Source organism: Dromiciops gliroides, chromosome 2 (genome assembly GCF_019393635.1).
Source record: "Dromiciops gliroides isolate mDroGli1 chromosome 2, mDroGli1.pri, whole genome shotgun sequence".
Lineage (NCBI taxonomy): Eukaryota > Metazoa > Chordata > Mammalia > Microbiotheria > Microbiotheriidae > Dromiciops > Dromiciops gliroides.
The window spans coordinates 637,937,065-637,953,761 of record NC_057862.1 but is presented as its reverse complement, the minus strand read 5'-3'; the positions used below and the strand labels follow the sequence as shown (position 1 = coordinate 637,953,761).

At 55.4% G+C, this 16,697-nt stretch overlaps 3 protein-coding genes across 7 annotated transcripts; 2 read left to right on the top strand and 1 right to left on the bottom strand.

The window, feature by feature from the left end:
• The first annotated feature begins 421 nt into the window (after positions 1-421).
• On the top strand, positions 422-3,828 carry ENKD1 (enkurin domain containing 1). 2 transcript variants are annotated; one of them, XM_043989172.1, is made up of 8 exons: positions 422-546; positions 809-910; positions 1,322-1,486; positions 1,987-2,159; positions 2,272-2,421; positions 2,608-2,771; positions 2,993-3,129; positions 3,418-3,828. In XM_043989172.1, the coding sequence occupies exons 2-8, from the start codon at positions 826-828 to the stop codon at positions 3,576-3,578; spliced, it is 1,035 nt and encodes a 344-aa protein (XP_043845107.1). In that variant the 5' UTR covers positions 422-546; positions 809-825; the 3' UTR covers positions 3,579-3,828. The 2 variants fall into 2 exon arrangements, with proteins under 2 accessions (XP_043845107.1, XP_043845106.1); XM_043989171.1 differs by having other exon boundaries at positions 427-505.
• Positions 3,829-3,969: 141 nt separating this feature from the next.
• On the bottom strand, positions 3,970-7,366 carry PARD6A (par-6 family cell polarity regulator alpha). Of its 2 annotated transcripts, none has more exons than XM_043989168.1 (3): positions 7,217-7,366; positions 6,251-6,473; positions 3,970-5,387 (listed from the first exon to the last, which is right to left on the bottom strand). In XM_043989168.1, the coding sequence occupies exons 1-3, from the start codon at positions 7,277-7,279 to the stop codon at positions 4,612-4,614; spliced, it is 1,062 nt and encodes a 353-aa protein (XP_043845103.1). In that variant the 5' UTR covers positions 7,280-7,366; the 3' UTR covers positions 3,970-4,611. The 2 variants fall into 2 exon arrangements, with proteins under 2 accessions (XP_043845103.1, XP_043845104.1); XM_043989169.1 differs by having other exon boundaries at positions 7,229-7,366.
• A 4,910-nt stretch (positions 7,367-12,276) lies between these two features.
• Positions 12,277-16,623, top strand: ACD (ACD shelterin complex subunit and telomerase recruitment factor). Of its 3 annotated transcripts, none has more exons than XM_043990082.1 (12): positions 12,277-12,353; positions 13,392-13,525; positions 13,661-13,757; positions 13,868-13,947; positions 14,346-14,390; positions 14,557-14,591; positions 14,686-14,840; positions 15,153-15,234; positions 15,356-15,469; positions 15,680-16,137; positions 16,280-16,371; positions 16,470-16,623. In XM_043990082.1, exons 2-12 carry the CDS (start codon positions 13,515-13,517, stop codon positions 16,534-16,536), a joined length of 1,236 nt encoding a protein of 411 aa, XP_043846017.1. In that variant the 5' UTR covers positions 12,277-12,353; positions 13,392-13,514; the 3' UTR covers positions 16,537-16,623. The 3 variants fall into 3 exon arrangements, with proteins under 3 accessions (XP_043846017.1, XP_043846015.1, XP_043846016.1); XM_043990080.1 differs by lacking the exon at positions 12,277-12,353 and adding an exon at positions 12,577-12,810; XM_043990081.1 differs by lacking the exon at positions 12,277-12,353 and adding an exon at positions 12,820-13,141.
• The last annotated feature ends 74 nt before the right edge of the window (positions 16,624-16,697 follow it).

Genomic DNA, 16,697 nt, shown 5'->3' with positions numbered 1-16,697 from the left:
CCAGTGCCTGGCACGGTTTTTATTGTTGTTCAAGTGTGTCACCTCTTCGTGACCTCATGGCTCATGCATGGTTGGCGCTATTTAAGTGTTAGTTATTATTATCCCCATCATTATTATCATCTTTTGTTTTGTTTTGTTTGTTTGTTTGTTTTTTTGTGAGGCAATTGGGGTTAAGTGACTTGCCCAGGGTCACACAGCTAGTAAGTGTTAAGTGTCTGAATCCGGATTTGAACTCAGATCCTCCTGAATCCAGGGCCAGTGCTCTATCCACTGCGCCACCTAGCTGCCCCATCATTATTATCATCGATGGGGGAAGGGTAGCAGACAGAAGCACTCTAAATCCTTTGAACTACAAATCCCAGAATACCCTGCTCTCCAGGGATTTTTTTTTTTCCTTCCTCCTTCCCCCCCCCCCCAAACAGGAAACTGGTGTTGCTAAGCGACACCAACTCCCGGGTGGGCCCTGGCGCAGCAAAAGCCTGCGACCTGGATGGTGCCTAGATAGGTACGAAAGCGGGTACTTGTGACCCGAAGAGGAGGATAGAGGTGTGTGTGTGTGGGGGGGGGGGGTCTGTTGGCCTGCGGCCCTCCAGACCAGGCGGGTCGGCACGGGGGTGGGGAGGGGGTGAGAAGGGGGAAGGGGTGGGAAGTGGTCCAGACCTTTGGCGGGAGGGGGCGGGGCCGCGTGGGGGAGGAGGCAGGGATCTGGGGGTCGAGTGGGGGCGGGGCAGTATTGGGGGGGGGACTGGTCTTAGAGCCGGGCTCTGAGCCCACCAGCCCCTAAACCCCAACTCGTGCTCCCTTTTAGCTGCCGAAACCCACGCTATGTGCGAGGGACCCTCCAAGCTCTCGGGGCCTATCCCCCCTGACCCCACCCTGTTCCCCGACTACTACAAGCGCCCAGGCACAGGTAAGCGGCCGCAGCAGGACACCCCCACCCCCTTGGGACCCTGCTTGGTGGAATGGGGCGGGAGCCCCACTGTATTTGTGAAATGTGTGATATTCTTTTGCACCATGGCTAATGTGAAAATCTGTATAATCTATATCAAATCGCTTGTCTCCTCAAGGACCGGAGAGGGGAGAAAGGGAAAGAATTTGGAAGTCAAAACCTTTTTTTTTTAAATTTTAAAATTGTTTTAAAAATAAATGAAAAAGTACAGTGGATGCACAGAATGCGGTTGTGATCATGTAAAATCATGATTTTTATGCCCCTGCTTCACAGGTGGTTCCAAGCAAAGTGCTCTTCAGCCCTCACAGAGATATGTTCTGTACCTGTGAGTTACAATTATTCTAGCACCACCCTTCTCCTGCTTACTTCCAGCCCGAAGCTTCGAAGGAAGTGCTCTGAAGCTAGGCCTGGAGCCTCCCTGGCAAGGTGCCTCCCTGCCGCAGCCTGCTCGCATTTGCCCTGGACCCCCGCAGAGTCTGGTGGGTGTTCTGTTACAGCTCCAGGAGGTGTCGCTGGGCAGGGAGCCCCTGTCCAAAAGTAAGTGCTAAGAGCAGCAGCCTGTCCGGCTGCACCAAGAGAGCTTCCCTTCACTCACTGCCGCTTACCTCAGGCTTTGGGGAGTGGGATGGGAAGCCAGGAAGACCAGGCCCTCTGAGGGAGGCAGTAACTTCCCCCAGGCTAGGACCACAAAATCCACTAGACTGGGAAGTTCGGGGACCAGGGGCTGGGGCCAACTCTGCGTGGAACTTGGGGCAAATCGCTGACCTTTAGTTGCCTCAGGGGCGTAGCATAGTGAGAGGCAGCACATTTGGTGTCAGGACATGGGCATCTTCCATTGTGGCCCATTTGATGCTGGACAAGTCACATGGTGGGGCCTCAATTTCCTCTTCTATAAAAGGAGAGAGGCTTGGACCTGATGATGTCTAAGCTTCTTTGCTGCTTAAACAGCCTATGAGAACTTGGGAAATTGCCCGGGGTTCAGAGTTCAGGCCTCGATATCTGTAGGGCAGGCCTGGCAGTATCTCCCTGATGCCCAGGAAAAAACCTGAAAAACCATGAGAAGGAAAACGTGCGGCGGATCCGGGAGATCCAGAAGCGGTGGCAGGAACAAGAGAGGGGACAAGAGCAGAGCGGGCCCAAGCCTGTCAAGGCCCTTTGGCGGTCACCCAAGTATGACAAAGTAGAGTCCCGGCTGAGATACAAGCTGCAGGTACCTCGGGCCCCCAGACCCTGGCTGGCTGGCTTCTAAGCTTCTCCTCTGCCCCACTGGCTGGGCCGAGGGCTGCAGATCCTGCCTCACAGAGCCTCTCTGCTTCTCCCAGGAGCGGTCCTCTACCTCTGGGCCCGAGCCTCCGGCCTTCCTGCCCGCAAATTCCCACTGTGGACCTGGGGCACAGCCTCGTCGTGTGGCTTCTATGGGCCTGGCTTTGCCCGGTACTGATGGGTCCCCACGGCCAGGCCCTGGTGCCAAGGTGATGCGTCTGCCCGGGCTGCTGGGGCTGGGAAGAGGGAAAGAGCGGGACGGCCCGGCATGGGAGAAAGGACTCCAAGCCACAAGCTTCCCGGCTCCCTCGTGTTCTAGGCTGTCTCTCTTTCCCGCCTCCTTCCTGCTGCAGCCCCAAGACTCCCACCCTCTATCCTGCTCCTCTTCCCTGTAGAGGCAGTGTCCAGCTGTGAACTTCATCACCCATAATGCCCGGATGGCCAAGGTCACTCCTCAGCGGCGGTCACGCTCTCTCCAGTGTCTGGCCGAGGTCCAGGAGCAGCAGCGGCGGGCCCAGGAGGAGTACAACGCCCGGCAGAAGGGCCACGTGCCCCATTAGTAGGTGCTCCCTTGTCTCTTCTCTGTGCCCTGCGCCCTCCGGCCCCATCGGGGATCTCCTCAGCCTTCGTCAGAAAGGAGGGCAGAGGGCGGACCTGTGTCCACAGTAGGGAGGCAGAGCTCCAGTCCTCTGCACCACCTTTGTGAATGGCTGAGGGAGGCCATTGGGTCTGGTCTGGGCATTCGGGGACAGAGTAGCCACTCGCTCTGCCCTTTGGTAGCCTGGTGGAACGTAAAGATCTGTGGCGCCGGGAAGCTGAGGAGCGCCAGCGGAACCAGCCCGACCCTGACATACCTCCAGGTCACACCATGATGCCTGAGAGTCAGCGCCTGGATACCTTGAACTCCCTTCTCCAGAGTGAGTGTCCGGGCCAATGAGGGTCTGGGGGACTAGGCAGGGCCCTAAGGAGGGGGTGAGGAAACTGGGTTGGGGCCAGATAACTATCTTCTTTTCCCCCAAAGCATCCTCAGTTCTTGCCTGCCCGGTTCCTTGCCAATTGCAGTCTTGCTAGCCAATGTTCATGTACAGTGGCCTCCGTGGGGTTGGTGCCTGAGAAATGTTTGCTGGGTTATACTGAATCCTAGGGCCCCAGCTGCCAAGGAAGGGAGCCTGGAACCCTGTGCCCCTTCCCCTTTCCTTCCTCAGGCCAACAAGAACTGCTCCGAGAGCTGGTGCTGCTGCCTTCGGGAGCAGACTCCCTTCGAGCCCAGAGCCACAAGGCTGATTTGGAGAAGAAGCTTTCACAGGTAGAGGAGGCCCTCAGGATCTTCTCCCGATCCAAAGTCTTTGTCAAGATGGATTCCTGAGCTCTTCCTGCTGGTGCCCGGGAAAGCCACCAGAGCCCCTCTGCTCCTTCTGTACAGAGCAGTGCTGCAAGGCCTCCGGGCAGGAGCTGGCTGGCTCCTGGAAGGGCAGGTGCTGCCCTTGTGAGCCTGGTCCAGGATCTGACGGTAACCCCCAGTGGCACCTCCCCCAGGGGCGGCAGAAGGAACAGGCCGAGGCAGCTGCTGTTAAGAATATTTGTCTGTTTTAAAATTAAACCTTTTTTTGACTTGAGCAGTGACCCCCATCTCCTTACTCCTGACCACTTCCCAAGCTAAGACTCCCATCTTTCTCACGAAATGCCTGGCTCAGTGGGCACAGAGGCAGTAGCTGGAGCTCTTTTGGCCATATCTGCTGGCTGTGTGTGTGTGTGTGGGGGGGGTGATGGGAGAACAGCTATTTCTGCCAGACCCAAAGCTCGGGCCCCTTGCCAGCTGCAGGGACCCTTGCTCAGAGAACAGCTTTAGGGAGTCACAGGCCCCTTTCTTAGCCCTCGGGCCAAGGTGAGCCCCTCCCAGAGGCCCAAGAGGAGCTGGCAGGAATGATGCCCACTTCTACTTGGCACGGTGCAGGCTGCAAGGCACCCTGCCTCCTTCCCTTTCTCCCTGAGCTGTGGAAAGGAAGAACGTGCCAAGCCCAGCTCCTGTGGGCCTCGACCAGTGGTGGCCTTTCTGACTCAGCAGGGAAGTGACCCAGGCCCTACAGAGTGCTTTCCCTCAGCAGAGAAGTTCCAGTGTTTTCTAGAAAAGCTTTAATGTTTTATAGATAGGGAGGGGCACGAGAGCAGAGGCACTGCCTAGGCTCGTGGAAAGGCAGCACCCCACCTGGCTGCCCAACGAGAGGGAGAGGCATGGGGCAGGGAAGACAATTCTCTCCAGGAAGGAGACAGCAGAGCCACTGTGTAGGCCCGAGGGCAGGAACCCCCCTCTTGGCCCTGGTGTCCATTAGCCCAAGCAGAGGCTAGAGTTGTGTGGAAGGGGGACAGTGGCCCCCAGGGTCCAGCTGGCCAGCCCCAGACTATAGAGTGATGCCGCTGCCATCTTCTCTTAGACTGCCCCCCCGGGCAGGGCTGGCCCCATCCTGACTGTCCAGCGACTGTAAGGATCCTCGAGAGCCAGGAAGCGAGCGACTGGGGCGCAAGTCCCGTGGGGAAGGGGTCAGAGGCACCCCATTAGGGCAGGGAGGGAGGGAGTCAGGCAACCTATGGCTCTCAATGACCAGGTCACTGTCCTCATCACTGTCTGGCTCTGGAACTTCTGCAGGAGGGAGGGGGGCAGTAGGCTGAGCTCCTGGAGGGCGGCCTGCCCCAGCCCGAACCACGTTGTTGCGCTGGTTGGCAGGCTTGACCGTGACAATGAGGTTGTGGCTGTTGGCCACCATCATGTCTGTCACCTGGTCCAGTGACTTGCCAGCCACATCGATGCCATTGACCTCAAGGATTTCATCACTAACAGCCAGGAGCCCCGTGCTCTCGGCCAGGCCACCCCGGACCAGGCGGGAGATGAAGATGCCAGGCACCTTCTCCAGGCCCTGGGGTGCCACTCGGACACTGACGCCATCTCGGATGTAGAAGCCCAGTGGCCGGTCCGAGCCATGCTTATGCAGCTTCACACGCCGGTGGCTCTCGGGCAGCAGGTCCACGTCGATGACAGAGGAGATCTGGCGGAAGTCCTGGGGAAGGCTGATGAGTAGTGGGGGGCGGGTCCGGTGAGGGGCTGCAGGGCGGAGGAGCAACCCCTTCTTCCGGCGCTGCAGGGAGTTGGAGGTAAATGCCATGCCCGTGGGATCCGCTTCTGCTGTGGGATAGAGCAGAGCTCAGTGCTGTCCCTAAGGCAGCCCTCCCCCTCCAGGCCTTCCTTGCCCCAGCTCCCCAGGATTCCTACACCTCCATCTGGTCAGACGTCAGCCTCTAACTCAAGAATTGTGCTCTGGGCTCCCCAGGCCATCCTGTTTCCTGCCTTGAGGCCTCTAAAGCATGCGGGGGCCCTCAGCTGGTCCCTGGGGAGCACATCCTTTCAGCCTGGCCATCCAGGCAGCCCCATGGTAGGCAGAGAGCCAGCTGGGGCCATGCACTCTCTTCTCCCCCTCCCCCATACAGCTGTAGTGTCCACCTAGCTTTGCCCAGCACCTTCTCTGCAGCCTCCAGGGAGATGAGGGCTTTGGAGGCAGGACGGCCTTCCCTGAGACACAGCAATTGCCCGAGGCAGGGGGGAGGTTTCCTACTGTGCCCCTGGAGTCACAAGCAGGAGCAATAGCAGACTCAATAGAATCCTACTGGAGGATAAGAGGACCCAGCAACGTGGCGGCTACAGTATCCAGAGCCCTGGATTCCGAGTCAGGGTCTCGGTTCAGATCTTAGCTCTGCTACTCATTACCTGAGTAACCTTTGACAAGTCCCTTCCCTTCCTTGGGCTTCGGTTTTCCTTATCTGTAAAATGACAGGGTTGGCTGGGATGATACATAGGGTTCAGCGTGCTCAGATCCATCAAGTGGGAGGGAGTACCTACTACCCACCCTGGCCTTAGTTTCTCCATCAACCCCCATATGCAGCCTTGAAGTCCTCTTCCCCACATCCTAGCCCTGTCTCTGCTAAGCCAGAAGCACCCCCTGCCCAGTGACAGATTGTGTGTAGTGACCCCCACGGCGAGCCTCTCACCCCTCTTCTGCACAAGCAGGCGGAGGGGCGGGTGTGTGCTGGCGAGCGCCCGATGCAGGTTGTCATCGTTGGTGAGGGGCAGCAGATCCCCGTGCACATCGGTGTAGCCCAGCAGCACGTCCAGGCCTGGGATCTGGTGCACGGCTCGAAGCAGCCTGGAGAACTCCTGGAAACCCCCCACCGAGGCTCGGGGTAGGGCGAAGCGCCGGAACTCAGCATCGAACTGAGGGGAGGGGGACCGGAGGGTTAAGGGCTAGGGAATGAGTCAGGCTCCTGCCGGTCCTTTACAGGGGCCTGAGCCATCTTGATGGGCAGAACCTCCCCCCCCAACACACACACACACACACACACACACACACACACACACACACTCACTCACTCACTCACTCACTCACTCACTCACTCACTCTCTCTCTCTCTCTCCCCCTCCCTTTCTCCGATGGACCATCCAACCCCAGCCGGTATTCCCTCCCCTGGGAGGGGACCTTGAGAGCTCTTGGGGGGGGGGGGGTCAGAGGCTTATGGGTAAGCTGGGGAGAGGAGACGAGCAGCGAGGTGCTGGTTTAGGCAAGGCAATTTGCACGGGGTGGTGGGGATGCTGAATGCAGGGGACAGCTCCAGGACTCAGCAGCAGCAGCAGGAACCCCGGACAGAGGGCCTCTGCACCCCTGCTCTGGGGCCGTCCCCCGCCCCGACCCCCCACCCCGAGGGGCTGACTTTGTGTGCTGGGTTGGGAACCTGGAGCAGGGCCAGCCCGCCCCCTCCCGCCCCCAGACTCAGGCCCATGTCTGGGGCCACCGCACGACGCGCCCAGGATGCCCGGCGGGGCACCAGGCAGAGGGAAAGCCAGCGATGGGAGGACAAGGAGCGCAGAGCCGTGGGAGGAGGTGCAGGATGGAGAAAGGGAGCCGGGACTCAGGCGGGGCGCGGGGCGGGGGGCGAGGGGCACGGGGCCGGGGCCCTTACTTTGCTCTTCACCTCGATGATGCTGTCGGGGCTCCGCGCCGGGGTCCGCTGAGGCTTGGCCATGGCTGGGCCGGGGCCGGGCCGGGCCGGGGCTGAGGCCGAAGCGGCGCAGGTGCACAGCCCGGCCCCTCCCCGGCTCCCCCCGCCCGCGCCCTGCAGCAGTGCCCGCCCCGCCCCCTCTCCACTCTCCCCTCCCCTCTCCCCTCCCTCTCTCCCCGCGCTGTCCGAGAGCCGCTCGCCCCGAAGACTGGGGGGGCGGGGCGGCGGGAGGTGGGGACCGACCATGACGTCACCTACGTGGAGGAGGGGGCGGTCTCCGAACGCCCGCACGGATGGAACGTGGAGTCAACGTTCCCTAGGTAACTGGGGGGTGAGGGTGGGGGTGGTGGGGAAGACAGGCGGCCCACGGATCGCGCGGAAGCGCTCGCGCGTGGGTGTGCGCCCCAGCGCTCCGCATAGCCTCCCTCCCAGGGCCTGCGGGGCTCCCCGCGTCCCTATCATTACTCGCCGCTTCCACTCCCGAGCCGCGGGCCCCGTTTCCTCTCCGGTACAGAGTCGCGGGGCGGGGAAGGACATCGTGGTCAGGACACAACCTCCGAGTCCCGACGCCTGGATCCCTGACCCAAGGATGCGGCACCGCCTAGACTCCCCTCCAGCTCACCCGAGGGGCCCCGCATAGACCTCCCCATCCCCGACCTCCTCTAGGATAATCCCCGCTATCTCCTGTATTCGTTCATCAAAAAAAAAAAAAAAGATTGATTAAACACCTACCGTAGGTGTTGGGGGGAAAACCCAATTTAGAGAAGACCCAAGATCCCTGCCCTTCTGGGCAGATAGAAGGGTACTAGACTGAATCTCGAGAGACCCTGGTTTCAATCCTGCCTGACAATCCTGCTACCTGCGGGCAAGTCATTTTCTTTGAGACAGTTTCCCCATCTGTGAAATGGGCACAATACTTGAACTGCCTACCTCACAGGGTAGTGCCGCAGGTAAATCTTAAAGAGCCTAACATTAAGACACAAAGATAGCTACAATAAACAAAATTACCTTCTAATTAAGAAGGTGCAAAACAAAGTTGTTTATGTGGTCCAAGGAGGGTGTCATTACCAATGAAGGGATAGGGAAAGCTTCATGATGAAGTGGCATCTAAGTTGGTGGGAGGATGGTTCTCCAAGGAGAAGAGCTGCTTACTGTGTATTGTGTGACCTTAGGTAAGTCATTGATCCTTTCCTCATCTGTAGAATGGGGCTGCTAAGTGGAGTAGATAATATTTGAGGTCCATTTCAGCTCTGTATCCATGATCTCAACAAATGGAGTTGCATAGTCTCCCTTTCCACTGACCCAATCTTTTTCTCGAGGCTGCCTTTCAGCCCTAACAGGTTAGGTTGCAGGGAATTCTTGAGCCAGAGTTGCTGGCAGGGCGGACAGTGAAATTCTTGGTTATCCAGGTAGGCAGGGACCATGCCTTATACTTCTGTGCCCCGCCAACTCCATCCCCAGGACTGGGCATTTCTAACTATGACTGATTGATCACTTCTCTAGAGGCTGCCCATGTAGATAGGGGTTTCATGGTACATTTCTGATGCCAGCTGTATTTCCCCTCTAAAAGATTAAATTATGCATGTATTAAGATGCATATTATTTAGGGAAATAAAAAATAGGCTTTATTTTGCTCCACAGTTTTCCCAGGGCATTCCATGCCTCCCCAGTAGTCCCCTCAGACAAACATTTATGGCTTCTGTCAGATGTCACAAAACAGCATGTCTATATCCACAGGAGGATTGTCCCCTTCAAAATATTTGGAAAATAGGGTGCAGAGAGGAGATGAAAGACATCTCTGAGAAATTCCTTCTTTTTATAGATGGGGAAACTAGGGCTGAGAGGAATCTGTTCAGGGTTGCAGCTATAAGTAGCAGAGCTAGCATTTGAAGAGGAGCCTTCTGACTCCTAATAGTGATAATGATGATAGCTAGCATTTAACACTTACTTTGTGCCAGACACTCTACAATTATTATCTCATTTGATCCTCACAACTCTGGGAAGGAGGTACTATCATTATCCCTGTTTTACAAATGAAGAACCTGAGGCAGAGAGAGGTTAAGTGACTTGCCCAGGGTCACACCACACAGTAAGTGTGTTGTTCAGTCTTTTCACTCACGTTCAACTCTTCATGACCCTATTTGGGGTTTTCTTGGTAAGGATATTGGGGTGGTTTGCCATTTCCTTCTCTAGCTCATTTTACAGATGAGGAAACTGCAGCAAACAGGGTTAAGTGACTTGGCCAGGGTCACATAGCTAATAAGTGTCTGAGGCCAGATTTGAACTCTGGTCTTCCTGGCTTCAGGCCTGGCAATGTATCCCCTGCATCACTTACCCTTAAGTGTATGAGACCTCATTTGAACTTGTCTTCCTAACGCCAGGCCTTGTGCTCTGTGCACTATGGCGCCACCTAGCTGCAAATGAAAGGTTCCTTCCAATTCCCTTCATAGGGGAGAGAGGAGAGGGACATTGATTTTTATTAATTAGTAAGTGTCAAGTGTCTGAGGTGGGATTTGAACTCAGGTCCTCCTGAATCCAGAGCAGGTGCTTTATCCACTTCACCACCTAGCTCCCCCCCCTTTTCCCCCCCATGCCATGGATATTGCAAAAGTCTGTATCATCCTCAGCAGTGGCAAATCTAATTTTGAAGGTGGACTTGATTTTGGAAATAATCCTAAACCAATACAATCTGACATATTTATTAAGGGGAGAGACTGACTGCTTCTGACTCCCAGGCTAGTGATGATTTCACCAGTGCTATTAAAAAAAATAGTCACATGTAAGGTGCTCATTTAATTATTTCACCCAAGAAGCATTTCTTTAGTAGTCTTTAGAGTAATGGTGGCGACCTGGCAGTGGGGAAGTTACAAAGGGAAGAAAGAAATATGTGAGGCCTCACTCCCCATGGTCACAGGGTGAATCCGGCCTCGGTGGGCAGGGGTGCTCCCTCCAGGTCATCTCAGCTCCTTGCCAAACCCAGGTGTATGCTACATCCTCCCAGACCCCTCTAACCTCGTGTACCCCAAGTCCAAGAGCACTTTACTGCCACTTTCTCCAGGAAGAGGGAGAGGAAGCAGAGTATACCAACACTCAGAAAAGTACCCTACCCTTCTTAGAGACAAAACTAGAGGTAGCATTCCTCATTCCTTGGAGGGAGAGCACTTGGATTAGAACTCTGGAGCTGGATTCAAATCCCAGCTGTGGGTATATGTGTGTATGTATATACACATGCATATACACACACACATATCTATATATAGTATATCTATATATAGATATGTATACATATCTACATCTATATATGCTTTTCTTTGTTCATCCAGATCCTAGCACATACACAAACCATGTACTTGGTACATAGTAAGTATGTAATATATGCTTCTGGTGGACACTTAGAAGCCAAGTGACTTTGTACAACTCATTTGTAGGATACTTGCACAGGTTTGATGTGACTCAAAACATACAGAATTGTATCCCAAAGTAGTTGTTCAGTCATGTCCAACTTTTTCATGACCCCATTTGGTGTTTTCTTGGCAAAGATACTGAAGTGATTTGCCATTTCCTTCTCCAGCTCATTTTACAGATGAAGACACCGAGGCAAACATGGTTAAGTGATTTGCCCAGAGTCATACAGCTAGTAAGTTTCTGAGGCTGGATTTGCACTGACTCCAGGCCCAGCACTCTATCTACTTCACCATCTAGCTGCCCCTATGCCCAAAAGAAAAGGGAACAGGACCTATTTGTACAAAAATATTTATAGCAGCTCTTTTTGTGGTGGTAAAGAACTGGAAATTGAGCTGGATGTCCATTGATTGAGGAGTGGCTGAACAAGTTGTGGTATGTGATTGTGATGGAATACTTTTGTGCTATAAAAAATGATGAACAGAAAAACCTGGGAAGACTTAAATGAACTTATGTAAAGTGAAATGAGCAGAACCAGGAGAACATTGGACACAGTAACAGCAATGATGATCAACTGTGAATGACGTAGCTATTCTCAGCAATACAATAAACCAAGACAATTTTGAAGAACTTATGATGGAAAATACTATCTAATTCCAGAGAAAGAACTGATTAAGTCATTCAGCACATGAAGCAAACTTAAAAAAAAAAAACGTTTTGTTTTGCTTATGTTTTGCAAAGTGACTGATATGGAAATATGTTTTGCAATAATCTCTATTAAATTGCTTGCCTTCTCAAAGAGGTCGGAGGGGAGAGAGAGAATTTGGAACTCTAGTAAAAATGTTAAAAAATGTCTTTACATGTAATTGGAAAAATAAAATATAAAAATGTTAAAAACCACTCCAGAAATCAGTAAACATGGATTAACTGCCTTGAACGTGCCAGGCACTGTGCTAAACTCTGGGGATATGGAGAGACCAAAGATAGTTCCTGTCCTCAAAGAACTTACAATCTGATGGAGGGGATAACATACAAACAAATCTATACAAACAAGCTATATTCGTTGGTTGGGTTTTTTTTAGGCAATTGGGGTTAAGTGACTTGCCCAAGGTCACACAGCTAGTAAATGTTAAGTGTTTGAGGTCGGATTTGAACTCAGGTCCTCCTGACTCCAGGGCCGGTGCTCTATCCACTGCACCACCTAGCTGCCCCAACAAACTATATTCGGGAATGCGCACAGGTGATATGGAGCATCTGGGTCGGAGAGAACAGTGGCGGGGTAGCTAGGTGGCGCAGTGGATAAAGCACCGGCCCTGGAGTCAGGAGGACCTCAGTTCAAATCCGGCCTCAGACACTTGACACTTACTAGCTGTGTGACCCTGGGCAAGTCACTTAACCCCCCATTGCCCCACAAAAAAAAAAAAGAAAAAAGAGAACAGTGGGGAGTAAGGTTTGAGAGAGCTGGTAGATAGGTGGGGGTTGGGCTATGAAGGGCTTTGAATGACAGAGCATTTTGTATTTGCTCCTGGGGGCGATAGATGGGAAGCCACTGGAGTTAATTGGTGGGGGGGGGGGGGGGTCACATGATCAGGCCTGCGCTATACAAAAACCCCTTCGATGGCTGAACATGGATGGATCGATGGAACGGGGAGAGCCTTGAGGCAGCAGACTCCCAGTAGCTACCGCAGTGGTCTAGGTGTGGAGTGATGTGGGCCTGCACCAGGGTGGGGACAATGTCAGAAGGCAGAAGGGAGAGAATACGGAGATGTTGCAGGGGGTTAAATGGTGGCTATTGAAAACAGGCGGGCTGTGAAGAGCGGCGGCCAACACAACACTCATGCCGCACATGCGCACGCGGCCCACCCGGGTCTCAGCCCCCCACCCCTCCAGGGGGCGGGGCCTTGCCTGAGGTTGACGCTTCCCTGCTCAGCCCAGCGGTTTCCTCTTCCGGGGACAGGGGTCAGGCAGGACGGCGGGAAATAGCGCGCATCCTTCCCCTCTGCCCCGGGCGCTTGCGGCCCTAGTAGGCAGCCATGGCGACGTCGTGGAAGCCTGTTCTGCAGCCCTGGATCCGGGATATGCTCCTTGGGCTGGAGCCGGGAGAGGGCTCGGGGCCGGAGGGGAAGGGAGAGGGGCTCGGGCAGCTGCTGGAGGTAAGAAGGGTGCAGAGAGGGGCGTGGCGGCCCTTAAGGATGAAGCCTGGGGTGAAAGGGGAAAGGGTGTGGTCAGGAGCTCCCAGGAAGAGGCGGAGCCACTGAGCAAGGGGTGTGGCCAATAGGGCGTGGGATGTTAAAGAAGAAAGCATTGGGTATCCCGGTCAGAGCCATTGGGCAAGGGGTGAGGTCGTGGCGGGGAGTGGGGTTGTGGGGGGAATCCTGTTTGGGGGCGTGGCCATGTGAGAAGGGCCATTGACTGAAGGATGTGGTTGTGGGTGCAGTGTTGGGATCACGTGTTGGGGCGTGGCCATTCCTGATCTAAGAAGAGGTTCGTTGGGTTAGGGATGTGGTCATGGGTTGAGGGAGTGGCGACCTTTTATTGGGGGGGGGGATGGCCATTCCCGGGTTAGACAGAGACCCAATGGGCAGTGGTTGTGGCCTGGGGAGAATGGGCGGGATCCTCTGTTGAGGGCGTGCTTGTCCATGGTCTAGGAAGAGGCCTATTGGGCCAGACGTGTGGTTATAGGTGGAGGGGTGGGCCTATCTCTTGGCCATAGTGGCCGTGGTGATCCCGGCAGGTAATTGAGGAAGCTGAGCCGGGAGGGAGCCTGGAGCTGTTAGATGGAAAGGCCTCTGCCGTCCTGCTGGTGACCGATGGGACCCACAGCGTGCATTGCCTGGTGACCCCCGAGGCCCTGAGCATGGCTGCCTGGTGAGGGGCCCTGTCTGGATCTCAGGTTTCCACCGTGAGGCTGGAAGGGCAGGGGTATGGGGGTGGGGAGGGGGTCACTGGGGGGTCGTATGAGGGGGTTGGAGAAGGGATGGTCTGACGCAGGGACTCCTACAGGGACGAGAAGCACTTTGGTTTTAGGAGGGCAGTGGGCCGGCTGCTTCTGCTGCAGGACTTCAGAGTGTCTGTTCAAGAGGTGGCTGAGACTTCACTGGTCAGTGGGGCAGGGGCATTTCTGTGGGCATGGGGTGGTAGTTGCTGGGGAAGGGGGAAGGGGCTCAGAAGGCTTCACCTCTGCCTGACTCTCCTCTCCCACATGTTCAGGGGAATGGGGAGTTCTGCCTCTGGGTCCATCGCTTCATCCTGCTGCCCACAGAGCTCCCAAGGGAGGGAGTGACAAGCTGGTAAGAGTTCCCCTCCTTTCCAGAATCCCTCATCCCTTCCAGACCCCTTCCTTATGGCAACCCCTTTTCATCTCTCTCACCTACGCTGATTTCCTTCATTGACACCTTCCCTCATTTTTCAAGATCCTTTCATATCAGTCTGGCCTCTGCTTGAAGACACTTGAAGGGTGGGTGGGGCTCCCCTCCCCTCCCCTCCCCTCCCCTCTCCTCCTGGCCTAAAAGGTCTATAATTTTCCTGCCTCTTCCTGTTCCCCAACCAAGCCCTCTGTCCCATCCTTACCTTGTGCCTCAGGGCCCTATCTTCCCTTCTCCTAGTTTCTCTGTTCCCTACACTGACCCACATTGCCCAGGGGAGAAGGGGAATGAATCCCCAGTAACTGTCCTCATTGTCACTTTAGTAACTGGGACCCAGCTGTTCGGAGAAAACTTCAGGAGTATAAAAAGTGAGTATGTGTGGGAGAGAAGGGTGTGGGAGCAGTGGGGAAGTGAGAAGGGCTACAGGGTAGACCTTGGGGTCCAGCAGTGGCTCTCTCTCATCGTAAGCTACAGGAAAGCTTTGTGGCAGCTGGGGGCCCACTAAGGCCCAGCTCTCTGCTCTTGTCCCTGCAGGCACCATGAAAGGGAGAGGACCCCATCTAACATAGGTACCCCAGGGAGTCCTGGTGGGGGTGGGGATGGACAGGAGGAAGAAGGGAGCTATTTGTCTGCACTCCCTCACTCAGAACCATCCTCCCCCAGATCGAAGTTCTACACTGTCCCAGTTGCTGGAGGAGATGTGTGAAGACCGACGGAGCTTACTGAGCTGTCAGGCCCAGAGCTGCCTGGAGCTGGGGGGCTCCCAGGGGGGTTCTCTGCCCCTTACTCGATGGGAAGACTCTCGAAGGAGGGCCCAGGTCAGTATGGAGAGAGGTGGAGGTGAGAGTGGGAGAGGGAGAGGGAAAAGGAGAGAGGGGAGAGAGAGAGAGAGAAAGAAAATGAGTAAAACAGAGAGATGGTGGGAGCAAGAAACGGTGCCCTGGCCCGGTGGGACAAGGCAGTGATGAGCAGCTGAGCAGTAATGGGGCCTCATGTCGCAAGATTTAGAACTAGAAGGGACCATCAAGATCACCTCTAGTCCAGTCTCATTTAGAGAGGAGAAGAGACTTGAGCACCGAGGAAGTTACTTTCCCCGAGCCTCCAGCTCCTCTCGCTACCCGCCAACACAGGGAGAAGTCGTGTTCACTATCCCAGGCCTGAGGCTGTATATCAATGCAGAAGAGGAGGACACCCTTCAGAACCTGAAGACAGGTCAGAGACCCCTGTGGGAAGTGGGAGAATGCACTGGCTTGGGGGCCCTGGGATCTGCGGGTGGAGATAGAAGTCGCTCACCCTCTGCCTTTTTCCTTTTCTTGTCTTCCCCCTGCCCCAGTTTCTGAAAACAGCCCCGAGCTTCAGAATTTAGAGAAGACCCCAGCAGACCCCTGGCCTTTACTGCCAGCCCTGTCCTTAACACAGTCCTCTTCTTCCGCTTCTTCCTACGTAGGTAGGTAAGGGGCAGGGGTGAGCTAGGAAGGGTCCCAGGGGTCTTCTGGAGACAGCAGCCCTCAGCGGAGGGGGCAGAGGAAACACTATTCCCAGGGCAGTCTGGCTGGAGCACAGGGGCAGGGCTGAGCTCCGCACAGCTTAACCTTCACCCCTTCCTCCAGAACTTAGTGATGTCTCAGCTACCTCATCTCTTTCCTGTTGTTGCCAGAGGCCGTGGAGTGTTTGCCCTTCTCGACCGAGGCAAGCCCAAGTCTGCTAAAAGATAACCACCCCAACACCCAGGAACTCTCTTCAGAATCTCGGGAGCTCCTCGACCTGTCACCTCTGCTCTTTCAGGGCAGTGGCTCCTCTTGTATCCAGCCCTCCTGCCCTCAGGATCCACCTTCTTCCTCACAGGAGCAGCTCCCTCCGGCCTTTCCCTCTTCCCCCCAGGCAGCAGCTAGTCATTCTAGGGTTGAGTGGGAAATCCCCAGGACAGGTGGCCAACAGCAGCCGCTTGGAGCCCTGTCAAGGGCTAGTCTTAGAGCTAGGGGAAGCAAGGACAGACCAGGAAGCAGGAAGCCCAGCCTGGAGTTTGTGAGCAAGAGGGTCAAGAGTGTCGTCTGGCTTCCAGAGAGTGCTCCCTCAGGCCCCTCCAGCCCAGGAGAAGGGCCGGCCTCAGCCAGGGTGAGAGCAGGGCTGAGGGGCCGGGGGTGGGGGGGGGTGGCACCCTCTGTACTGGAGCAGATTGGACAGGGAAGAGGCTTGGGACTGATTGGCTTTCATTTGAAGGGGGCCTTTACCCCCACCTTCCTCCTTTTTTCCACAGGTCCCTCCCAAGAGACACCTGGATGGCTCCCCTTTTCAGTACAACTACCCAGAGCCCTGCGTCCAGCTTTGTTCCCAGGTTGTAGCTACCAGGTTTGTGTCTCCCAGCCTTCCCTGTGCCCCTTCCGCTGGCAGTGCTCCTCTCCTGGCCTGTCACCCCTAACCCTATCCTCTGTCCCCCTCCCTCACAGACTCTGCCCATCGCTCCTGGACTGGGCCAGACAGGTACTGACGGATACCGACATGGTGGAGGTGTGAGAGCCCTGAGGTGCTGCAGACGCTGGCTCGTCTTCTCCTCTCCCCATTGTCTTGGGGGCCAGAGTTAATAAAAAGAGCTGAATTGCAGTCCTTGTCTCCTCCTTTTGGTGCAAAGGAAGTACCTTGGGTAGGGTTGGGAGGGGAAGGTGGTCAGTGCCCTC